General features: G+C 40.2%; 1 protein-coding gene across 1 annotated transcript; it reads left to right on the forward strand.

Moving 5' to 3' along the window:
• The first annotated feature begins 659 nt into the window (after window positions 1–659).
• On the forward strand, window positions 660–20024 carry LOC122550720 (adrenodoxin-like). The gene is made up of 4 exons (XM_043691870.1): window positions 660–977; window positions 12347–12471; window positions 14140–14269; window positions 19832–20024. Exons 1-4 carry the CDS (start codon window positions 772–774, stop codon window positions 19944–19946), a joined length of 576 nt encoding a protein of 191 aa, XP_043547805.1. The 5' UTR covers window positions 660–771; the 3' UTR covers window positions 19947–20024.
• The last annotated feature ends 2446 nt before the right edge of the window (window positions 20025–22470 follow it).

Below are 22470 nucleotides of genomic sequence, written 5' to 3' on the forward strand. Positions count from 1 at the left end.
AAGGCACTAAAGCTCCAATCAGAGCTTGGAATCCTAACCAATCAAAACATAGGAAATTACCCAATTAGAATCTGGAAACCCAACCAATCAGAACACTGAATTCTACCCAATGAGAGCACTGACACCCTAACCAATCACCACGCTGAAAACCAAAACATTCCGAACACAAGTCCAAAATCCTGTTCCCTGGATGCTGCCTGACCTGCTGTGCTGTTCCAGCAATAAAGTTTCAACTAACCAATCACCACGCTGAAAACCAAAACATTCCGAACACAAGTCCAAAACTGACAGGACACTAAACTTTCGACCAATCAGAAACTGAAACCCCCAACTAATCAGAACACTGTAACCTGTTAACCAATCAACGCACTGAAACCCCAACCAATCAAGGCCCCAAATGCCAATCGATCAGTGCACTGAAACCTCAACCAATCCGAGCACAGAAACCCAAACAGCAACCAATCAGGCTTAGAAATCCCACCCAATCAGAAGACCGAAACCGCAACCAATCAAGGAACAGAATCCCAACCAATCAGGATGTTGTATAAAAGAAAGCACAGAAGTGTGTGTTGCAAATAAAAGCCAAAACAGAAAATTCTGGAAAAGCCGAGCAGGTCTGGGAGCATCTGTGAGGGATGAAAGAGTTAACATTTCGGGACTCTGGGCAGGGCAGGGCGGGGCGAGGCAGTCAATGAAGCTCCGCCCCGCCCCGCCCCGCCCCATTGGCAGCCCGGGACTTGCGGTTGTGACGTCAGTGGTAGCAACCGCAACATGGCGGTGACTGGGTTCGGACGGCTCTTGGTGACCAGTGAGTGTGTCTTACTAAAGCGATTGTGTCAGCCTGCCCCTTCCAGGAGCAGGGACCTGAGCATTTCCCGGTGCGGGAGTAACGGTCTCTTTTCAAGCACCAGTCGCGGTGCGAGCATCAATGATACGTGGGGCCGACGTTTGCTCAACACTGGGGCCCGATTACAGAGGTGAGAGAAGCCAGGGCAACGGCACCATACCCCTGTCATGGGCCTGGGTAGTGTTTGAGGAAAGCGGAGACGTGGTAACTGTGGGTGTCATTGTGTAATGTGCAACAAAGGAGCGTTAACCTATTAGTTGTTGACGGACCTCCTATCATGTTGCTTCTGTGAGGTAGAGATTTGTGAATGGCGGATTATGTCAAAGGTTGTGGAGATGCCTCTGTTGGACTAAATCAGAAGTCGCACAACACCAGGTTATAGTCCAGTAAGTTTATTTATATACTATATTTCTGGTGTCGTATGACTTTTGTTTGTCAAAGTTAGTAGCGATATTGACATCGTATTGAGCGATCAGATGTCACACTGCAATTCTGCTTCTTGCCTCAGTTGGACATAAATATCGCATGGATCTATTCGAAGAGGAAAGGGCACTTCCAATATTTATTCTTCAGCACAAGGTCATTAAAACAAGTAATCTGGCTATTGCAATTAATATTAATTTGACCTTGCTGTATGCGCGGGGGCTAACGCCGTTTCCCATATTCCAACAGTACAAGTGGTTGCCGAGCGCTTTTGGACACCCTGCGGTGATACGTGACGGAAATATAATTTAGTTATGATTTAAAGTTGAGATAAACTTTTTTGTACTTTGACATAGCTTCCTTTGCAGTATAAGTGTAATTTAGTCAGGAACTATTCTGGGAACTGGCATACAGAAATGTTGTATTAAGATATGAAGAGGTTCAAACGTTTTATTAAACTGTTAGGTGAGAGTAAAGCGTTTATGCACAATTTAGAATAGCGTGTATTGTAATTTTTAAAACTTTAATTTTGCTGAAAAGTGGGACATGTCACTGATAATTTGCTGAGGATTTTTCAAAGCAAATGAATGATTGCCACAAATGTTAACAATTTATACTGTAGGAGAAAAGATTGCTGATCAGTTGGTAATTTGAAAGTATTGCTTTATTTAAGGTCACTGAACTTAGAAACGTGACTCACTTCTTGCTGGAAGCAGTACATTTTCACAAGCAGAGAATTGCATTGACAAAGCTTTAGCTTTATGGTCACTTACTCAAATGAGTACAATGTTAAAAATCACAACACCAAGTTATAGTCGAACAGGCTTATTTGGAAGCAATAGCAGTGCTCCTTCATCAGGTGATTGTGAAGTATAAGATTGTAAGACACAGAATTTATAGCAAAAGCTTAGTGTGATGTAACTGAAATTATACATTGAAAGAGACCTGGATTGTTTAAGTTACTTGTAACTTGCCATGTAACTTGCCCTTCACTTGTCCCTAGAACATTTTGACACCAAGAACAGCTACGTAAGAATCCTACTCTGACTACAGTTCAACCTTGAGACTGATTACTAAACTTAGTGGTCTCGGACTAAGCCCCACTCTCTGCAACTGGATCCTCCATTTCCTGATCCACAGGCCACAATCAATGAAGATTGGGGACAATATTTCATCCTGACTAACACTCAACATTGGAGTTCCCAGGTGTGTGTACTCAGCCCCCTAACTGTACTCACTGTATACCCATGACTCCGTCGCCAAATACCAGACTAATGCAAGTTCGCTGATGATACCACCATAGTCGGTCGAATCTCTGGTGACGAAACAAACTACAGACGGGAGGTGGAAGACCTGGAAAAATGGTGCACTTAGAACAACCTAGCTCTCAATGCTGGCAAAATCAAGGAACTCATTATTGATTTTCGGCGGGATGTTACTCATGCACCCTACACATTAACAGCATGGAGGTGGAACAAGTGGAGAGTGTCAAACTCCACAACAAGCTTTCTTGGACTCTTCATGTGAATGCACTTTGTACAAAGGTCAAACAATGTCTCCTCAGCTGTCCAAGGAAGAGGAAATTTGGCATGACGGTGAATACCCTTGCCAGTTTTTATAGGTGTCATCGAGAGCATTCTGTTTGGATGCATCACTACCTGGTATGGCAACTGTACCATTCAAGATCGGAGATGGTTAGAGAGCGGTGAACCTGGCCCGGACAATCACAAAGACTGACCTTCCATCTATCAGGTCCGCTGTCAAGGAAAGATCTCCAGCATTCTGAAAGATCCAGCCCACCCTGGCAGTGTTTTATTTTTACAACTTCTACCATCGGGGAGAAGGTACAGAAGCCTGAACACGCACCAGCTGGTTTCATAACTAACCGTTTCTACCCTACTGTTAGAATACTGAATGGACTCAAACTCTTAACACTCACCTGTGCCTATGTTTTTGTTTTTTGCTGCTGTATACCTATTATTTACTTATCTATGCTACTTAACTGTGATCTGCCTGTATTGCTCACAAGACAAAGCTTTTCACTGTGCCTCTATACACGTGACAATAAATTCAATTCAATTAGTGTCTCCACTCCGCGCACCTGACCCAGTTTTGGAGGCCAGGAGTCAGGAGGTGGGTGTACGAAGCCGAGAGTCTGGGAAGACAAGAGAAGAAAACCCACAGAAGGGAGGGGGATAAAAATGAAGAGGCAGAATGGAAGAGCTCCAGCTGGAGTGTCCTGCTCCACCATCACCTTACCAACAAGACCAGATTGATTCTCTGCAAACAAATGTGTTCAAGCTTTGCACCTTTTTTATCCAATTGTTCACTTGTGAATGCCACCACTAGGTAGAATAATGAGTGCACACTGCATTGAAGTGCACCATTGACGGACAACAAGATCTGCAGCTGCCTGTCTCAAAAGCAGTACTGTGGAACAAAACCAGATTGCATGCAGGGCCAACTCACGCTGCCACCTGCACCCCTGGCCAAGACTAAATTGGTGATAGAAGTCAGGAGGGAGCGTCAGGGGAAGCAACTGAAGCCAAAAGGGGAAGCCTTTTATTTAAGGTGGGGCGGAGAGAGAGAAACTGAGCACACAGGACCTGCTGTCAGTTGAAACCCATGCACAGATGAACGCTGAAGCCTATTGTGGCTGGCTGACCTAATTGGCACCATCTACATGTGTGCCATTTATCAGCGAGCACATCTGTCTCAGCACCAGGGACCCAAGTTCTGTCTGGTGTAGAGTTTGCACATTCTCCCAGTGTCTGTGTGAGTTTCCTCCAGATGCTTCAGTTTCCTCCCTCAGTCCAAAGATGTGCAGGCTATGCTAAATCACCCATAGTGTCCAGGGATGTGTACTCTAGGTGGATTACCATAGGAAATGCAGAGCTACAGGGATAGTGTACATAAATGAGTCTAAGTGAGGTGCTCTTTGGAGGTTGGTGTAGACGTGATGAACCAAATGGCCTGCTTCTGCACTTTAGGGATTCTTTAATTGTCATCCAGTGAGTGGGATGCTCCAGAGGGTCAGTGTGGACTTGATGAGCCAAATGGCCAACTTCCACACTCAGGGTTTTATGATTCAATCAGGTACATGGAGTATGGAAGTATTGGCTTGTGGTGGAATCACTCTGCATATCTTTCACTCAACCATTTATCATTTTGAGGCAGATTTGGCTCTTCGCTTACTGAAGAGGGAGGAAGAGCATTGCAGGAGTAACACACACTACAGATAAAACAAAATGCCAGCCTAGTGAAGGTACAAGACAGGCTGGCAGTTGGTTAGTTCAGTTGGCTGACTGGTTTGTAATACAGGGTGATACCAATAGTGTGGATTGAATTCCTGCACCATCTGAGTTTACTATTAAGAGGTCTTCTCCTTTAATGTCTCCCCTCACCTGAGGCATAAATCACCTCCAGCCATCTCTGTCACTCTCTCATGCTCTCCCTTGCAGGACAGGATTACATATATGCCAGTTAATGAAAGGGGCAAACTATAAGGTGGATGATTGCAGGATAGCTCAATAAAGAAGATCAAAATACTACAGTCCTGTCACTTCTAGTTGTGAATGTTTATTGGTCAATTAAGCTACTGACCTGAGGAGGAGGCTCCATAAACATCTCCATCCTTTTGAATTCTATTGCATCTCACAAGCTAGTCTTCAATCCCCTCTTTTTATAATTTATTTGGACACTGTTTCAGAAGGCAGTTTACACCCCTTAGACTAAGGTCAGGGACAGGAGGGTGTGATTACAAGCCAAGCAAGTAGCAGTGGAGGAGCCTGATCCTTTGAGCTTGTCTAACAGGCTTATGATTACCGTAGCCTCTGTAGATGAGAGCTGGGCTGTAGGGAAGATGAGCAAACTGACCAGACCCCTCTCTAGTAGAGGGAACTATTTAAGAGAATGAGAAAGGGAAACATAGTTGTAATCAGGGATAGTACAGTCAGTGAATATACCTGACTCTCTGAATAGAGTGTCCCAAAGGTTGAATTGGATGTTTGGTATCAGGTTTCAGGATATCTCATCTGGGGTGTAGAGGAGCTTGGAGTAAGTGGGGAATGATTCACGTAGGTAGCAATGATATAGGTGGAAAGAGGTTTTGCTGAGGGAGTGTGAGATGCTAGGGGCTATTTTAAAAAGCAGAACCAAAAGATGACCTCCGATTTACTACTTGAGACACCAGCAAATTGGCATAGGGTCAACAGATTAAAAACTTAAATGCTTGGCTCAAAGATTGGTTGGAGAAATGGGTTTGACTTCATGGGACGGTGGCACAGGAAAGGTAGGAACTGTTCTGATGTAACAGCTTCCATCTGAATCATGCTGGGGCCAGAGTTCTGGCACGTGGCATAACTAGGGCTGTAGATAAAGTCTTAAGCTAAATACTAGTGAACAGGTTCTGTTTATCATAGAATCTCTACAGTTTGGAAGGCAACAAGCCATTTGGCACAGTGAGTCCACACCAAACTTGTGATGCAGCATTCCACCTTGTCCCAACCTCCCTATTCTATGCCTGTCATTCAGCATTTCCCATGTTAATCCATGTAGTCTACACATCCTTGGACAGTTTAGCATGGCCAATCCACCTAACCTGCACTACTCTGAACTGTGGGAGGAAACCTTAGCATCTGGAAAACCCATGCAGACACAGGGAAAATGGGCAAACTTCACATAGACAATCGCCTGAGGGTGGAATTGAACCCAGGTCACTGGTGCTGTGAGGGAGCAGTGCTAACCACTGAACTACTGTTGCACAGAAAATTATAAAATCAAAGATAAAGGACAAGGTAGGATTGCCGATTGGTGATTGGATTGATGATTCCCAGAAAACGGGAAGGAACAGAATGTATGAATATCAAATTGCACCAAGGAACCAAAGAAGGGCAGGGAAATTGATAACAGAAGAAACATATGGCTTTGAATCTTAATGTACAAAGAAGTTGGAATGAGATAGACACTGGTACAAATCAAGGTAAATGAATATGGTCTCTCAGCCATTATAGAAACATGATTACTCCGATCAAAGCTGGGAACTTAACATTCAGGGACATTTGACCTTTTGAAAAGACACTTGGAATGGCAAAGATGGTGAGATAGCACTATTATGAGATTTTAAAAAAAAACACCAAGAGAAAGAAGGCATTGGTATGAGTAGAACACGAGCAGCACCCTCAACAGTAGCCACTCTGCGTAGGAAAAGCTGAAAGTCAACAAATACGAGCATTCAAAAAGAATAGAGCAAGAATTGTGGGTGATTTTAATCTTGTTGACTGGGTTAATAAATTAAAGAGCACTTAACTCAGCGAATTTAAATGCATTAGGAATAGTTTGAGAACAACATATCGTGGAGCCTCTTCAGGACATGTGCCGAGACCTGGATGATGGGTTCTGATGGCATCACCCCTGGGATGGGTGAATAAGCCTGCTGTTATGGGCCTCATAGCTGGTGTCCCAGCCTTGGGAAATTGGCTTCAGGGCACCTGATCCCGTGGTCACGGTCCTTCATTACCTCATCCTTTTGCCCAATAATACTTCCTAGAGTGGCTTGACCTTCTGCACTTTGAACATCTAACTCTTTACCCAGTCTACATTCCTTTACCATATGCCACAGTTGTAACAAGGGTGGTACGGTGGCTCAGTGATTAGCACTGCTGCCTCACAGTACTAGGCACCCAAGTTCTGTTCCAGCCTTCTAGCAACTGTCTGTGTGGAGTTTGCACATTGACCCAGTGTCTTTCTGTGGGTGGTTCACCACGTGAGTTTCCTCTGGGTGCTCTGGTTTCCTTTCACATTTCAAAGTTGTGCAGGTTAGGTGAATTGGTCTATGTTTTAGAGATGTCTCTATTAGGTGCATTAGTCAGGGCAAATGTAGAGTAATAGGGAGGGAAATGGGTCTGGGAGGGTTACACTTCGGAGGGTCGGTGTAGAACTGTTGGGCCAAAATGGCCTGTCTCGACACTAGGGATTCTGTTATTCCAGGCATGTCTTTGCCCCAGGTTGCGGCCACCCGGCCTGCCCAGGGAGCAAGCTGTCTTGGATCTGATATTGGATAACAAGTGGGTTTAATAAATGACCTCCAAGAAAATGATCCCTTAGGAAGTAGTGATCATATCATGTTAGAATTTAATATTCTTTTTGAGACAGAAACCTTTTTTGGTTAAAACAACTGTTTTACCTTAAGGGGAAATACAATAAAATGAGAATGCACTTATCTAAAGTGAGCTGGGAAGGTGGATTAGCAGGAAAGATCAGTAAGCAAGCAAGACAGATAGTTTGTGACTGTCAGTAATGAAGGAGGGACAGACGAACCATACTTAACCAAGGTAATTGAGTGGAGTACTAAATTGAAAGAAAAGGCAGTTAAGGAGGCAAAAGTCTGTAATAGGTCTAAAGATTGTGATCAGTTCAAAATCGAGCAAAGGAGGACTACAAAGAGAATAAACAATGAGGGCAAACGAGTGAGTAATATAAAAACTTATATTTTTAAATATATAAGAAGGAAGAGAGGTCAAAGTGAATCTAAACCCCTCAGAAAATGAATCTTGAGGAATGGTTATGGGAGCAAGGAAATAATGTCAGAGTTAAACAGATTTTACATTAGTCTTTGAACATCCTATTAACACTAAAAGATATGGGGGAGGCAATCATTACCATCACCATTGCATGAGTAGAATTAGTCCAATAATGAGGCTAAATGCAAATAAGTTCTGTCACTGACACTTTGCATCCTAGGATTTCTAGAAGAGGTAAATGCAGAGATAGAGGATGTATTGATTTTAATTTTCCAAAAAACCTTGAATTCTGGGAAGTACCAAAGGTTGGAAAACTGCCAATGTGACACCCCTATTCAAAAAGGGAAGGAGGTAAAAAGCAGATAACTATAGACCGATTTAGCCTAACATCTATTGTTGGAAAAGTATTGGAATCAATTAAGGAAATAATAGTATAACTTTTGGGAATTCGTAATCTAATCGAGCAGAGTCAGCATGGTGACCTCAGAAATAGTGTCTAACTAACTTATTAGTTAAGTCATAAAAATATACAGCATGGAAGCAGACTCTTTGGTCCAACTCTTCCATGCCAACCATGTCTCCTAAATTAACAGTCCCATTAACCAGCACTTGGCCCATATCGCTGTAAACCCTTCCTGTTTATATACCTATCCAGATGCCTTTTAAATGTTGTAATTATACCAGCCTCCACCACTTCCTCTGGCATTTCATTCCATACGCACACCCCTCTGTGTGAAGTTGCCCCTTTTTAAATGTTTTCCCTCTCAACTTAAACCTATGTCCTCTAGTTTTGTACTCCCTATCCTGGGGAAAAGACCTTGACTATTCACCCTATCCATGCCCCTCATGATTTTATGAACTTCTATAATGTCACCCCTCAACCTCCAACACAACATGGAAAATAGCCCCAACCTATTCAGTCTCTTCCTATAGCTCAAACCCTCCAACCCTGGCAACATCCTTGTAAATCTTTTCTGAACCTTTGCAAGTTTCACAACATATTTATTTAGCAGGGAGACCAGAATTGAACACAGTATTCTGAAAGTGGCCTAACCAATGTCTTGTACAACCACAACATGACATCACAACTCTTCCACTCACTGCACTGATCAATAAATGGAAGTATAGTTTTGGGGGGGAGTTTCAACCAGTGGATTATCACTGTGTATTGAATTTGGATTTCCAGAAGGTATTCAACAAAATACCCCTTTAAAAGGTTCAGTCAACAGTACAAGACTCTGCAACGTTGGAGGTAGTTTATTGGCATGGTTAGAAAATTGGCTAATGGGCAGCAAGTGGAGATAATGGGATATTTTTCAGGTTGGTGGAGTAATCAGTGGAGTTTCACAACTTCAGAAAGTTTGATTTCAAACAAACCTATTGGATAATAATCTAGTGTCATGTGACTTCTGACCAGTTCCACATGGATCAATGCACAAACTACAACTGTTCACAATATATATTAATAATTAGAGGAAGGAAAGGAATGTTGATTATAGCCACATTTGCAGATGTCACAAATAGGTGGAATTGCAGCTTGCAGGAGGGATACAAACAGTTCACAAAGATATTGACAAGTAGAGTAAGTGGGCAGAAGTTGGCAAATGGAGTGCAATATGGAGAAATAAAAAGTTTCATTTTGGAATCGAGAACAAAAGTGCAGTGTACAGAGGAACCTCGATTATCTGGCATTGTTATCCGGATTTCAGATTATCTGGACAAGATCGCAAGGTCCTGCTGCCTGGCTAAACTATTATCCCGCATTCGATTATCAGAACAAAATACTCCCAGCCAAAGGCGATCTGATAAGAGGTTTCTTATTGTTTAATTGGAGGAAAACTGCAGAAACTTGGATACTTTTGTACAAAACACAAACCTAGCACACAGGTGCAGCAGGTAATCAGGCGAATTAAATATTGGCCCTTTTTTTAAAGGGGTTGGAGTATAAGAGTAGCGGTGTCTTATTGCAACTGTACAAGGTACTGGTGAGACCATATCTGGAGCGCTGTGAACTGTTTTGCCCCCCTTATTTAAGGAAAGATATTTCATTGGCATTTCAGAGATGGTACACTAGGATGATACTGGTGTGTAGGAATTGTTTTATGAGCAAATGTTAAACAGGCTAGTACTCATTGAAATATATAGGTTTCCTTAGTTGCTTGACAAGGTAAATGTATAGAGGATGTTTCTCCTCATGGGAGAATCTAAGACCAGAGGGCATAGACTCAAGATTAAGAGGTGCTAATCAAGACAAATGAACAATTCTTTGAGAGTTGTAAAGTCCTTGTACAGAGAACTGTGGGGACAGAGTTCTCGTGATATACACAATGTGCAAGCTGCTCGCCATCCTGACTTGGAAATTATATGGTTGTTTTTTCAGTGTTACTGGGTCAGAATAGTGGAACTCCCTCTAAGGCATTGTGGGTTTTTCTGCACCGAACAGATTGCAACTCTAAAGAAAGCACCCTATCACCTTCTCGAGGGCAATTGGAGATAATAAATGCTGACTGCATCCTATGAATTAATATAAAAGTTTAAGCTGAGATAGGTAGATTCTTTAAGTAGAGGAATGAAAGATTGAAGAAAGTGCAGGAAAGTGAACGTGAGGTGTCTGATCAATTAAAATTCCTGCTAAGCTCTGTGGCAGAGCAGATTTGAGAGGCTGAATAGACAAATCCTGTTTCTATTTCTTATTCTAACAGCATTGTTTACCTGTACCATTTGGACTACAACAGTTCAAGAAGGTGCTCTTTACTACCTTTTTGAAGTGCAATTATAAATGCAGAATTTCTAATAGCCTTGTCAACAATACCCAGTTCCTGTGAAAGAATAAGCATGTTCCCTCCCACTATCCAAACAGTTCAAACAATTCAAATTGTTTACTAAACACTTGTTGAACATTGTCAGTTGCTAACAAGTGAAAGAATGCAGACAATAAGATTTTAGTGTGCTGGCATATTTCATAGTAGGACTGTACATTACCTTTTTTTATTTTTTTTTGTTTACAATGCATGCATTTTCTTCACAGCTTTCACATCTTAAGTCTGTATGTCCCATATATTTGCCACTACAATTTCTGCTGTGTTTTCACTAATTCATTGATCTCTTTATCATTCTAAAAGAATGAAAAGGAATATGGATCAGCCTTGGTTGTACTGTTGCCTGTACCTCTCAGCATTAAAGGTTCGATCCTTGATTGTGTTTTGGATGAGATTAAACCCATCAGGTGATGGATGTTAAATATCTAATGCATTTTTTTTTGAAGTGTGCTCATTATTCATCCCTCACCCAATACCCCAAAATTATCTGTTGATCTATTTTTGTTTAAATTTGTGGAACCTTTTGTAAATTGACTGCCATGTATCCAAGGAGAAAGTGAGGACTGCAGATGCTGGAGATCAGAGCTGAAAATGTGTTGCTGGAAAAACGCAGCAGGTCAGGCAGCATCCAAGGAGCAGGAGAATCGATGTGCCCGAAACGTCGATTCTCCTGCTCCTTGGATGCGCCTGACCTACTGTGCTTTTCCAGCAACACATTTTCAGCTCTGCCATGTATCCAAGTCTCATTTCCATTTTTCAGTCAGCTGAAGGGCAACTGTATGGTTAGTGGTCTGATTTGTGTTGGCTCTGTTATGGAGCTTAGCAGGAATTTTATTTATGGGCAAACATGGACAAGTATTAATGCTTCCCTAGCCCCAGAGATTTAATAAAAACAACTCCATACAGCATTGTACAGCTTTCTCTATACAGATTACTGCTAGAGTTGGTCACTCGTGCTGCAACTCTCTCCTATTGCTACCTCGCAGCAGTGTCTGGCAACTAGCTGGGATATTGGAATTATACTCCACTATGTAATAAATGTGTAGATGCATAGGTCATGTATGACCTATTAAGAAACGGCAAACTAATTGAACTAGTGAGAATAGGCTGGTAAATAAGTCTTCTGTTATCAAGCTAAACCATTCCAGCCACATCAAGTGAAAGAGTTAATTTCATTGTGGATTCATTAGGAGAACAGAATCTGGTCAGAAACCTGGAAAGATTTGCCAAGTAATTATTAGTTGTGTGCACTTTATGGAGTGTCAGAACGTCTTTCTCCCACAAGGTATTGTAGCAAAATCTGTTCTTTGCCTTTCGAACACCTATGCGTCCATAAGGTTTGCTGGTTAATCAGGAGTGACAAGTCAGTGGATTTCTTTGTTCTCTCTCTCCCTATTCTATAGCATTCAGCAGTGAAGCTCTTTGTTACTGAATAGTTAAATAAATGTAACAACAATATTCTTAAAACTACTTCAATGTATAAAATTGTAATTCTGAAGTTTTTATGATTTGTTGGTAAAAGTTATCTTGGTCTTTGAGCAATTTGAGTAAAAATATTGTTTTACGTTGGTTTAATTATCTTCATAATCACAAAAACCTCTGCGATGATATTATACAAATTCCTTTCACTTAACATAAATATAAAAATCATTATTTTTCACTGGCAGAAAGTGAACCTAGTTATTCATTCAACTTCAGCCTGCAAAGTAAACTTACTAATCTTGTCCTTTTTACAGTTCAAAGGATAAAGTGTCTGTTAATTTTATTAACCGTGATGGAGAGAAACTTAAAGCAGAAGGAAATCTAGGAGATTCACTTTTAGATGTTGTTGTTCATAATAACTTGGACATTGATGGTTTTGGTAAGTTTTTTTTTTAAATTCACCAGTATTATATAACCATGACCTGAAAAGTAAACAAATGTAATTCCTATGCCATGACTGTTGTTTAATCACCATTTTCCATTCAAGTGGAAGAAATAGCTTTGTTATAAAGGTTGGCAACATTTTTGGGAGCTAAATGTCTTTTGTTTTCTTTGGAAAGCATATTTTGAATAATATTTGGCAAAATGTGCTCATTGGGGTGAATTCAAAACCTCTATACAATTAGCTTGTGCTTCGCTTGAAATTTTAAGGTGATTAATTTTCTTTTTTTTATTAACATCTAAAAGCAATATCCCAATTGTATTTCTCTTGACTTAATTCAATTTCAGATGGGTGATATTTCAATTAGAGTATCTTGTGTTAAACCTATAGTTATATCTAACAACTAGCTTTTTGGTAGAAAAAGAATTTGATTATAATTTTAAACTGTTGGGATGAAAACAAATGTTGCTGCTGGTTGCAGTGATTTTTGTTCTTTGCTAGCTTATTTTTCTTGTACAAATCCTCCTTCTCCTTTTGTGCAAACTTTGTAGTTTCATGTTCATGTGCCATCACCAAACTGCACTGTAATGCAAGCCACTGCATGTTAATACAGGCTCAGCAACAGAACTTGTGTTCAGACTTGCAAACTCAACAGTTCAATAATTACAGATTGTAATGTCTAAAAGGTGTTCTTTTGGGTAAGGAGTATTTTAAAGGAAACTTAAGGTGGAAACGTGAAGAGAATACTGCCAAAACAGCTAATCAAATGGTCTTGATTTTGGTGACCAAGAATCCATGAGTTGCTTGTGCCTGTTGAAGATGCAGGTGAGTGGAGAGAGTTTAAAGAGGATGGTTTGCAGTCAAGATAAGAAATCAATGACTTTTTTGTTCCATATCATTTAACACGCAATTCTACCTCTGGGTGTAATATTTAGAGAATAGCAGCAGGCGTGTGGAGTTGCTTATGGTAAACATGGTTTCCATGCCATTTCTGCTCCTGTATCTAATTTCAAATGCTGCAGTATCTCTAACACAAAATTGCTAATTTGAAGTATGTTGACATGGCATTAACTTCTTTAACTACCTCTTCACGGTCTGTTTACTGGCCAAGGATCATTTTACTAAAAGCACTGCGTAATTTGCTGTTCTCTCCCTATCAGTAAATCTCTTTCCAAGTAGCCTTTAGAAACCATCAGTTACCACATCATCGGGCCTGTTCCTTTTCCTTCCCTCTGGACTGCCACAAGCTCTCGAATCTAATTAGCATTGCAGTCCATTAGCAAGAGTGCAAGAATTGTAGTGGAATTGTTCTTTTATGTAAATGAACTGATCTAGGAAACTTCTAGGTTCGTTAGTGAGGAAATTTGACTGGGTTTAGTGCAGGGCTAACATAATAGTACCATGGTCAAAATGCAGTAATGGTTGGAAAATATGAACTGTAATGTAGAACTGTGTATTGTTTGTCTATTACCCTTTAGTGATGGACTAGTTATAGTACTAGTCAACTTATTTCCTGCTAAATGTTTTGGATTTTTTTTAAATCTGTATTTCAGAAAATTAGCTTCTGTTTGTAGTTTAGTCACCAAGGTGGCATTATTCCAAAAATAGATTGTCGTGCAATTGTAGTTGCAAATACAGTTGATGGTATATTTGCCTCATTCCTAGGTGCATGTGAAGGAACCTTGGCATGCTCCACCTGTCATCTAATCTTTGAAGAGCCCATCTACAAGAAATTGGATGACATCACTGATGAAGAGATGGATATGTTAGACCTAGCCTACGGCCTCTCAGAAACGTAAGATTTTCAGTTTATTTTACACTTATTACAAATCTTGATGTTAGTATCTTTAAATCTGATAACCGATACAACTTTGTTTACTGCCTCCAGTATAACTCAAGGTGGTTTACAAATTGGCATGAGGCAAACTAACGTTGAATCAGGTGGGGAAGAGGTTGGAAGAAAAGTTGGAAATTTATTGCAGGACAGCAGTCTTGTAAAGGTACTGTAAAGGATGGGTGGGTAGGCAGGTAGTAGTAATGAGATAGCTGAGAAGATGTGTACAGAAAGTCTGAAGATTACAGCCTTGACAAGGAAAAATACACTAGAAGTGATTTGCAGTGTTTCTGTGGTGTATGGTGCATGGAGTATTTGTAAGTGAGGATAAATTTTAATTAGACAATGGAACCACTGTTGATATAAATGGGGTGGCAAAAACTATTGGAGCTCTGTGCTTTCATGCAGGAATCATTGCAGTTTTCAAGCCTCAAATGAAAATGTTTGTTAAGCGCAGGACTGTACCCTTTAGGAGCTGAAAATGTGTTGCTGGAAAGGCGCAGCAGGTCAGGCAGCATCCAAGGAGCAGAAAAATCGACGTTTCGGGCATGAGCCCTTCTGCTCATGATCATGCCCGAAACATCGATTCTCCTGCTCCTTGGATGCTACCTGATCTGCGCCTTTCCAGCAACACATTTTCAACTCTGATCTGCAGTCTTCCCTTTCCCCTGTACCCTTTAGGATGCAAGTGGTATCCAGGAAGTCTTATTACGACAGCATTGGATGTTTAATTTCTTCATGTGTGGGGAAGATACAGAATTGTTCCGTTCTGGTTTCGTTCTTAAAACTGTGATATGGCACATGAATGCTGGTTATATATTGACCGTGACTGGTTTCACAGAAGTTGTAAAATTGTGCCTTGTGGATGTGGGCAGACTTTGGAGAATTAGGAGATGTGTTACTCACTGCCGTATTCCTAGCGTCTAACTTGCTCTTTTAGCCATGTGTTTGTGATGAGTCCAGTTGAGTTTCTGGTCATTGGTAACACCCTTTAGAATGTTGATCGTGAGGGATTCCGTGATGGTAACACCATTTAAATGTCAAGGGGTGGTGATTTAGATTCTGTCTCTGTCTCTGTCATAGTGAGTGGAACAAATGTTACTTGCCATTTGTTAGCCCAAGAGAGGATATTATCTAGATGTTGTTGCATTTGAATATGGGCTGCTTCAGTATCGGACAATATGCAATCATTGGTGAGCATCCATACATCTGGCCTTATGAAAGAAAGATCATTGAAAAAGCAGCTAAAGATGGTTGGGCCTTGGCCATTATCCTAAGGAACTCCTGCAAAGATGTCCTGGAGCTGAGATGGCTGACCTCCAACAGTCATGACCATCTTCCTAGCTGTCAGGTATGACTCCAACCAACCAGTGGAGATTTTGACCCCTGATGCCTATTTATTCCAGTTTTGCTAGGGTACCTTAAGGCTACTAGGTTGAATACAGCCTTGATGTCAAGGGCGATCACTCTCTCGCCTCCCCTCTGGAGTTCAGTTCTTTTGTCCAAGTTTGTACCAGGGCTATAATGAGGTGAGGGCTGAGTGGCTCTGGGCATCATGAGCAGGTTACTGCTGAGTAGGTGTTGGTTGATAGCATTATTGATGACTCCTTCCATCACATTGGAGAGTAGCAGTAATTGACTGGGTTGTATTTGTGCTGCTTTTTAAGTATCTATTTTTCAAAGATATTTATTTCAGTATTATAGAGATTAAATGTATCATGTCCTGGATAGTATTTAACTATTTTGAATGTTCTGCTTCCCTCCAAAGATACAAATCTGCAAAAGCACTTCAAGCCTGCTCTATTCCCACATTTCTATCCCCCTATAATAACCTTGGATTGTGTGTTCCAAGGTTGTAGAACCCTCCATGAGAAAACATCACCTTCCTCTCTGTCCTAAAAGACCAGCCTGAAGTTTTAAAACTGTTGGTTCTGGTTTTGCCTTTCCATGTTCACCTTGTCAGGACCATTCAGGATCTTCTACACTTCAATCCAATCACCAATTATTCCTTTAAAGTCCAGTGAAAATAATCCAACCGCTTATTTCATTCAGTCTCTCTGTGAAGTGCCTACGATGAGTGCTATGATGTGGATATGCTGGTGTTAGACTGGGGTGAGCAAAGTTAAAAATCACACCAGCTTCTGTAACTTCCAGCAACTTGATGTAGGAGCAGCGCTGCAAAAGCTTTTACTTCCAAAAAACCTGTTGGACTATAAGCTAGTGTTGTGATTTTTAACTTGTCCTTTAAGACCAAAGCTGCACAGTATTCCAAATGTGATCTCCCCAATACCCTTTGTAATTGGAGCATATCATCCTTACTTTTACATTTTTAATTCCCTTCATCATGAAGGATAGCATTCCATTAGCCTTGATCACCAGCTCTCCCTGCATAAAACTTTTATTGATTTGATGCATTAGAACAGCTAGATCCCCATGCACCTCAGAATTCAGTAACTGTTGAAGAACATTCTGCTTTCTTTACTCTTACTTCCAGAGTGAACAACTTTACACTTTTCCACATGCTCCATCTGCCAGATTTTTGTTAGACCATAGACTTGTCAATGGTGAAGGGCTTTGAAGGCTTAGGTGGTGAGCAGGTCCTGCTTTTTAATTTTGGTATTGGTGCTGTTTTAGTTCAGCTTGTGCTGAGTACTGGCTGTCAAGATATTGATCAAGGGAAATACTCTGATTCCATTGAAGATCATTGGCAAGTAAATGCGGTTTTCTTTTTCCCCCACATTCAAATTGGTCATGATGTCGCACTATGTAACACAAATGTTTTCTAATAGTGTTACTAATTAGTTAATGTTACTACTAGAGTCTAAAACCCAGGGACACTTATTTTAAAACAAGCACTTAACACTTATATCAAAAGAAATAATTTTTACTTTGAGGTTTGTGAAACTTTGCAGTTGTCTAACCCAGAGATCTGTGGATGCTCAGTCATTGGGTATATTTAAAATAGAGATTGGCATTTAATGATCTGTCAGTGACAAAAGGGTTTGAGGATAGTGTGGGGAGGGGAGGCATTGAAGTGGATGATCAGCCATCATCTCATTGAACGTAGGTTTGAGCTGAGTGACTTTCTGTTCCAGTGTCCCTACGACATGTTTTCCCAAGTTGGAAGAAAGGATCCTGACCTTAAAGACTGGAGTGAGTGTTTTTCTGGCCATTCAGTTATCAGAGTGCTTTATTATAAGATTTTCAGCTGGTATCTGCTGAAGTTTAGATTCTGCAGCAATTTTATTGAAACTTATAAGATCCTGAGGGTAGATTTGGCGAGGTTATTTTCTATTATGGGAGAATCTAGAACAATGGCCCCTGTTTAAAATTAATGGCCCACCCATTTTAGAACAGAAAGCAATTTTCTCCCCCATGATGGATTTGAGATTGTAGTTGGTTCAGCCATGAAATTGTGGTGGCACAGGCTCAAGTGGCTGAATAGTCTTTCTGCTCCTTGTTGGTATCTTCAGTAGGTTACTCTGAACAAGTGGGAGTTTCTATTTTCGGAGTGGCCAGAGGAAGCGGTGGAGGTGTGTACAATTACAACATTTAAAAGGCACATGGAAGGGTTTAGATGGGTATGGCCAAATGCTGGCAAATGGGACTAGGTCAGATTAGGATGTCTGGTCAGTGTGGGCAAGTTGGTCTGAAGGGTCTGTTTCTATGCTGTATGACTGAGCGCTAATTTTTAGTCATCTTACAGGAAAGGAAATAAGCAACTGGATGGCTCTGCAATTAAAACAATCTCTCAAAGATGTTCACAGAATTGGTAGGTAGTTCAGAGTTTGAGTCAACCTGAACTAAATATGCAAGGAGCTCACAAACCTCAAAACTGAAACGAAGGGACAATATGTAATGTGTTGGAATATTAAACTGGAAATTAATAGGTGTGAGAGGGGTGGGGAAAGAGGAGAGAGTGGAAGGTTAGGTGCATTAGAACATAGAACAATACAGCACAGTACAGACCCTTCAGCCCAATATGTTGTGCTGAGCATTTATCTTAATCGAAGAGCAACCTAACCTACACAACCCTCAATTTACTGCCATCCATGTGCTTGACCAGCTTTTGCTTAAATGTCCCTAATGTCAGTGACTCTACTACCACTGCTGGCAGTGCATTCCACGCACCTACCACTCTCTGTAAACAACATATCTCTGATATCTTCCCTATACATCCCTCCGATTACCTTTAAACTTATGACCCCTCATGGCAGCCATTTCTGTCTGGGGAAAAGTCTTTGGTTACCTACTGTAATTATGCCTCTCATTACCTTGTACACATCTATCAAGTCATCTTTCTTCTTCCAGTCAAGGGTAAACGTAGAGTATTAGAGTAGGGGAATAGATTTGGGTGGGTTACTCTTCGGAGGGTTGGTGTGGACTTGTTAGGCCGAAGGGCCTGTTTTCATACAATACTGAATCTAATCTAATCATCATAAACCTATGCCTTCCAATTTTGAAATCTCCTAAAATGTGGCAAGTATTTGAATATGAAATTTAGGTTGAATGAATTATGGTTGCCCCATGAACTACTATTCTTATCCATTATTAGATTAGATTCCCTACAGTGTAGAAACAGGCCCTTCGGCCCAACAAGTCCACACCGATTCTCTGAAGAGTAACCCACCCAGTCCCGTTTCCCTCTGACTGATGCACCTAACACTATGGGCAATTTAGCATGGCCAATTCACCAGACCTACACATGTTTGGACTGGGGGAGGAAACCGGAGCACCCAGAGGAAACCCACGCAGACACTGGGAGAATGTGCAAACTCCACACAGACACCTGAGGCTGGAATTTGTTTGACTGTGGCAAATTTTTTTTTGTCTAATCTACATGGAGAAATACATGAATGGAATATAAAATTAAATCTCTTCAGCTTGGGCATAATTCATTAGTCATTTTGTTACTTATGTCCAGTCAATCTGTGATGTGGTGACGTCTATCATAGCTGATTGTAATCGACCTGTACTTGAAAAAAATTCTAATAACTTTGAAAAAGTTTGTGGATGTTCTGAATCAGTGATTTTTGTCCAAAACTCAGCATATTTTACTACACAACTAGTAATAGTTTAGAGACCGAGGACAGAATTGGCTTGCTGGAATATAAAAGTTTTTTTCAACAAATGCAGGATTTGCATAAAGATTTGTAGCTTGGGTGCCGGTTGCCATGGTTGTGGGTATGTTTGCAGAGCTAGGAAGTTGATTTGCAGACATTTTCGTCCCCTGTCTAGATGACCTCTTCAGTGCTCTGGAGCCTCCAGTGAAGGGCGGCTGTACGGTGTCTTCTGGAATGTATGCACTGAAGATGTCAGCTAGACAGGGGACGAAATGTCTGCAAATGCAACTTCCCAACTCAGCGATCATATCTTCAACTATGGTAGTCATTTGATATATCAATTATAATTGTAACACAGATACTGCAGAATCAGCTCTTTGGAATATTTCCCAAAAAATATTTTGCGATAAGCTTATTTAAAGATTCTTGTTTTTAAAATATAATTCAATTTTATTTTCAGATCTCGTTTGGGTTGCCAGATCTGCCTTAAGAAATGGATGGATGGAATGACTGTGGAAGTACCAAGTGATGTTGCTGATGCTAGAGAGACCAAGGACATTGATTCCGGCTCCTAAAGGGATTAATCTAATTTACAAAATCAACATAACTGAAGTTAATTTCTCAAACAATAAATCATACTTTATTATAAGTGATAAAATCTTTAGTATAGATGGGTTACTCAAAATTGAATGTTTCAATGAGTTGTCTCTAATTTCTTGATGGCTTAGAACCACCAATATTGTAAAGCTGTAGAGATTCTGGGAAAGTACATTTTACAAACTGTTTAACAGACAACTTCTCTACTGTAAAGAAAACCATTTTACTTTTTGGAGAACATTGTAAATGTTGTTCAAGTGCAGCTTTGTCCTGTTGAGTGCTGGAATTCCAAGGATTACAGTTCAGAATTCAGACCAGTTTTGTCTAACTCCAATGGGAATAAGACTGAAATTTGAATCCGATTCCGTTGATAATAACCATTAATGTTACATTGATCATCTCTGAGAGCCTTTAGTTAATAAACTAATTGAGTATTTCAAAATGTATTTCAGTAAGAAATTAATATAAGAGAAGGTATTTATAATTTGTTTTGTCAGCCTTTTCATCAGGCGCTAATATAGTTTCTCCACATTGTATTTTGAGTGATTTTGCAGCAAAAAGTGCCTAAAATGCCTTCCTCTACATTTTTAAGTTTCACATTCTTAAACTGTTACTGATAAAATGAGTACAGCACTGGGTCAGGGTGGGGCACAAGGGAACTTGTATACAGCACAATGCTATGTTTATATCTTGCCAAAATTATTTTTAGTTTTGGAGTTAAACTTTCAAATACCAGTTGTCACTGTATTTATGTTGACCATTTTAATTCCATCAGTGATGTGTAGTTCAATAGAAGATATGCCTTTCATGAGGTGAGGACTAGATGATTTGTTTTTCTTGTGAAAGTTCAGCCTTTTCAAATAGCAATACTGTTGAAATAATATCCAATATATCAATTTTTTTGCCTCTAGTAATTTCATTGCCTGCTTTTCATTAATCAAAAGTCCTTTTAAAATACTTAAACATCTTTCAGTTCAAGACACAAGTTTTTAAAAGTAGGTGAATAGGTTGGGTCTTTAAAACAAATAAGTGATTTTATAGGTTAGATATTGGGATGATTCTATTCTTGAGGGAGTCCAAAACTGGAAGATGTAAATATGTCATTACTTCTATATTCCTCATGAGATTTATTAGCTTATTCCTCTGATTATGGTTAGAATGTAACATTCTGTAGTTGAGGTAAATAGCATTGGTGCATTAAAGAGGGCCAACAGCATGGCCAACTTGTATTTATATAATGCTTTTAACATAAACCATCTCAAATTACTTCTCAGGAGCCTTGTTAAACAATATTTGACCCAAGATTATGCAGGTGACAGTTGGACATCCAGTCAAATTCCAGCCTTGGGTGACTGTGCAAACTCCACACAGACATTCTCCCAGTGTCTGCATGGGTTTCCACCAGGTGCTCCGGTTTCCTCCCACAGTCCAAAGATGTGCAGATTAGATGAATTGGCCATGCTAAATTGCCCATAGATGCATTAGTCAGAGGGAAATGGGTCTGGGTGGGTTACTCTTCGGAGAGTTGGTGTGGTCTGGTTGGGCTGAAGGACCTGTTTCAACACTGTAGGGAATCTAATCTAATCAAATATAATCTCAAAGTCTTGGCCTAAGTTGTTTAGGGAGCATCTTTAGGGGAGAGTGGTTTAGGGAGGGAGTTCTAACATTTAGGCTATTGAAGAGCCACTAATGATGGAGCAACTAAAATTGAAGCTGTAAAAGCTAGGCTTTGAAGGAGCTTGGAAAGTTGTGGGACTGGAGGAGATTATAAAGATGGGGAGGCTTGAGGCCATGCAGGGATTTGAAAGTATGGATGAGAATTTTACATTTGTGGTGTTGCTTATCTGAGCTAGGGAACCAAAGTAAGTTACTGAATGGAGGGTGTACAGATTTTTGGGCAAGTTCTGTAAAGAAGAGCTGAATTTTGGATCACTCATGGAAGGTAGAAAATAGGAAGCTGGCTTGAATGTGTTGGAATGGTAAAGTCTAGACATGACTGGCATGAGTGAGATTTTTCAGCAGCAAATGAATGGTTTGTATGTGTCGTATAAAGGAATAGAGGATATACTGATGGGGTTCAATGAGCTTGTAGAATATAAATACGTACATATACTAATTGAGCTAAATGAAGTCACACAATTGTACAAAAGCAAGTCACAATTATTTTCTTAGAAGGAATAATTACAGCCATAAAACTGTGCAAAGATGTTAATATGCACTTTAAAATCTTGCTTCTTGCCTGCTCTTTTTCTTTTCATTGGCTCTGTAAATGTGATAAGTAATAACTACTCCAACGTTACTTGGAATTGCAAACCTTGATTATAACTTGACTAATGACAAAACTCATGCAAAACATTTCGTAAGTTATGTCCAGCAAACTTGCAATTAATATAGCTTACAATAATTGCTAACTGAAGATTATATCAAGTCTTTAGTTGCACATGTATTTAATTATATTTAGATTTTGGAATTACATTTTTTTCTTAAGGAAGTTGTAAAATG

Source organism: Chiloscyllium plagiosum, chromosome 6, assembly GCF_004010195.1.
Source record: "Chiloscyllium plagiosum isolate BGI_BamShark_2017 chromosome 6, ASM401019v2, whole genome shotgun sequence".
Lineage (NCBI taxonomy): Eukaryota > Metazoa > Chordata > Chondrichthyes > Orectolobiformes > Hemiscylliidae > Chiloscyllium > Chiloscyllium plagiosum.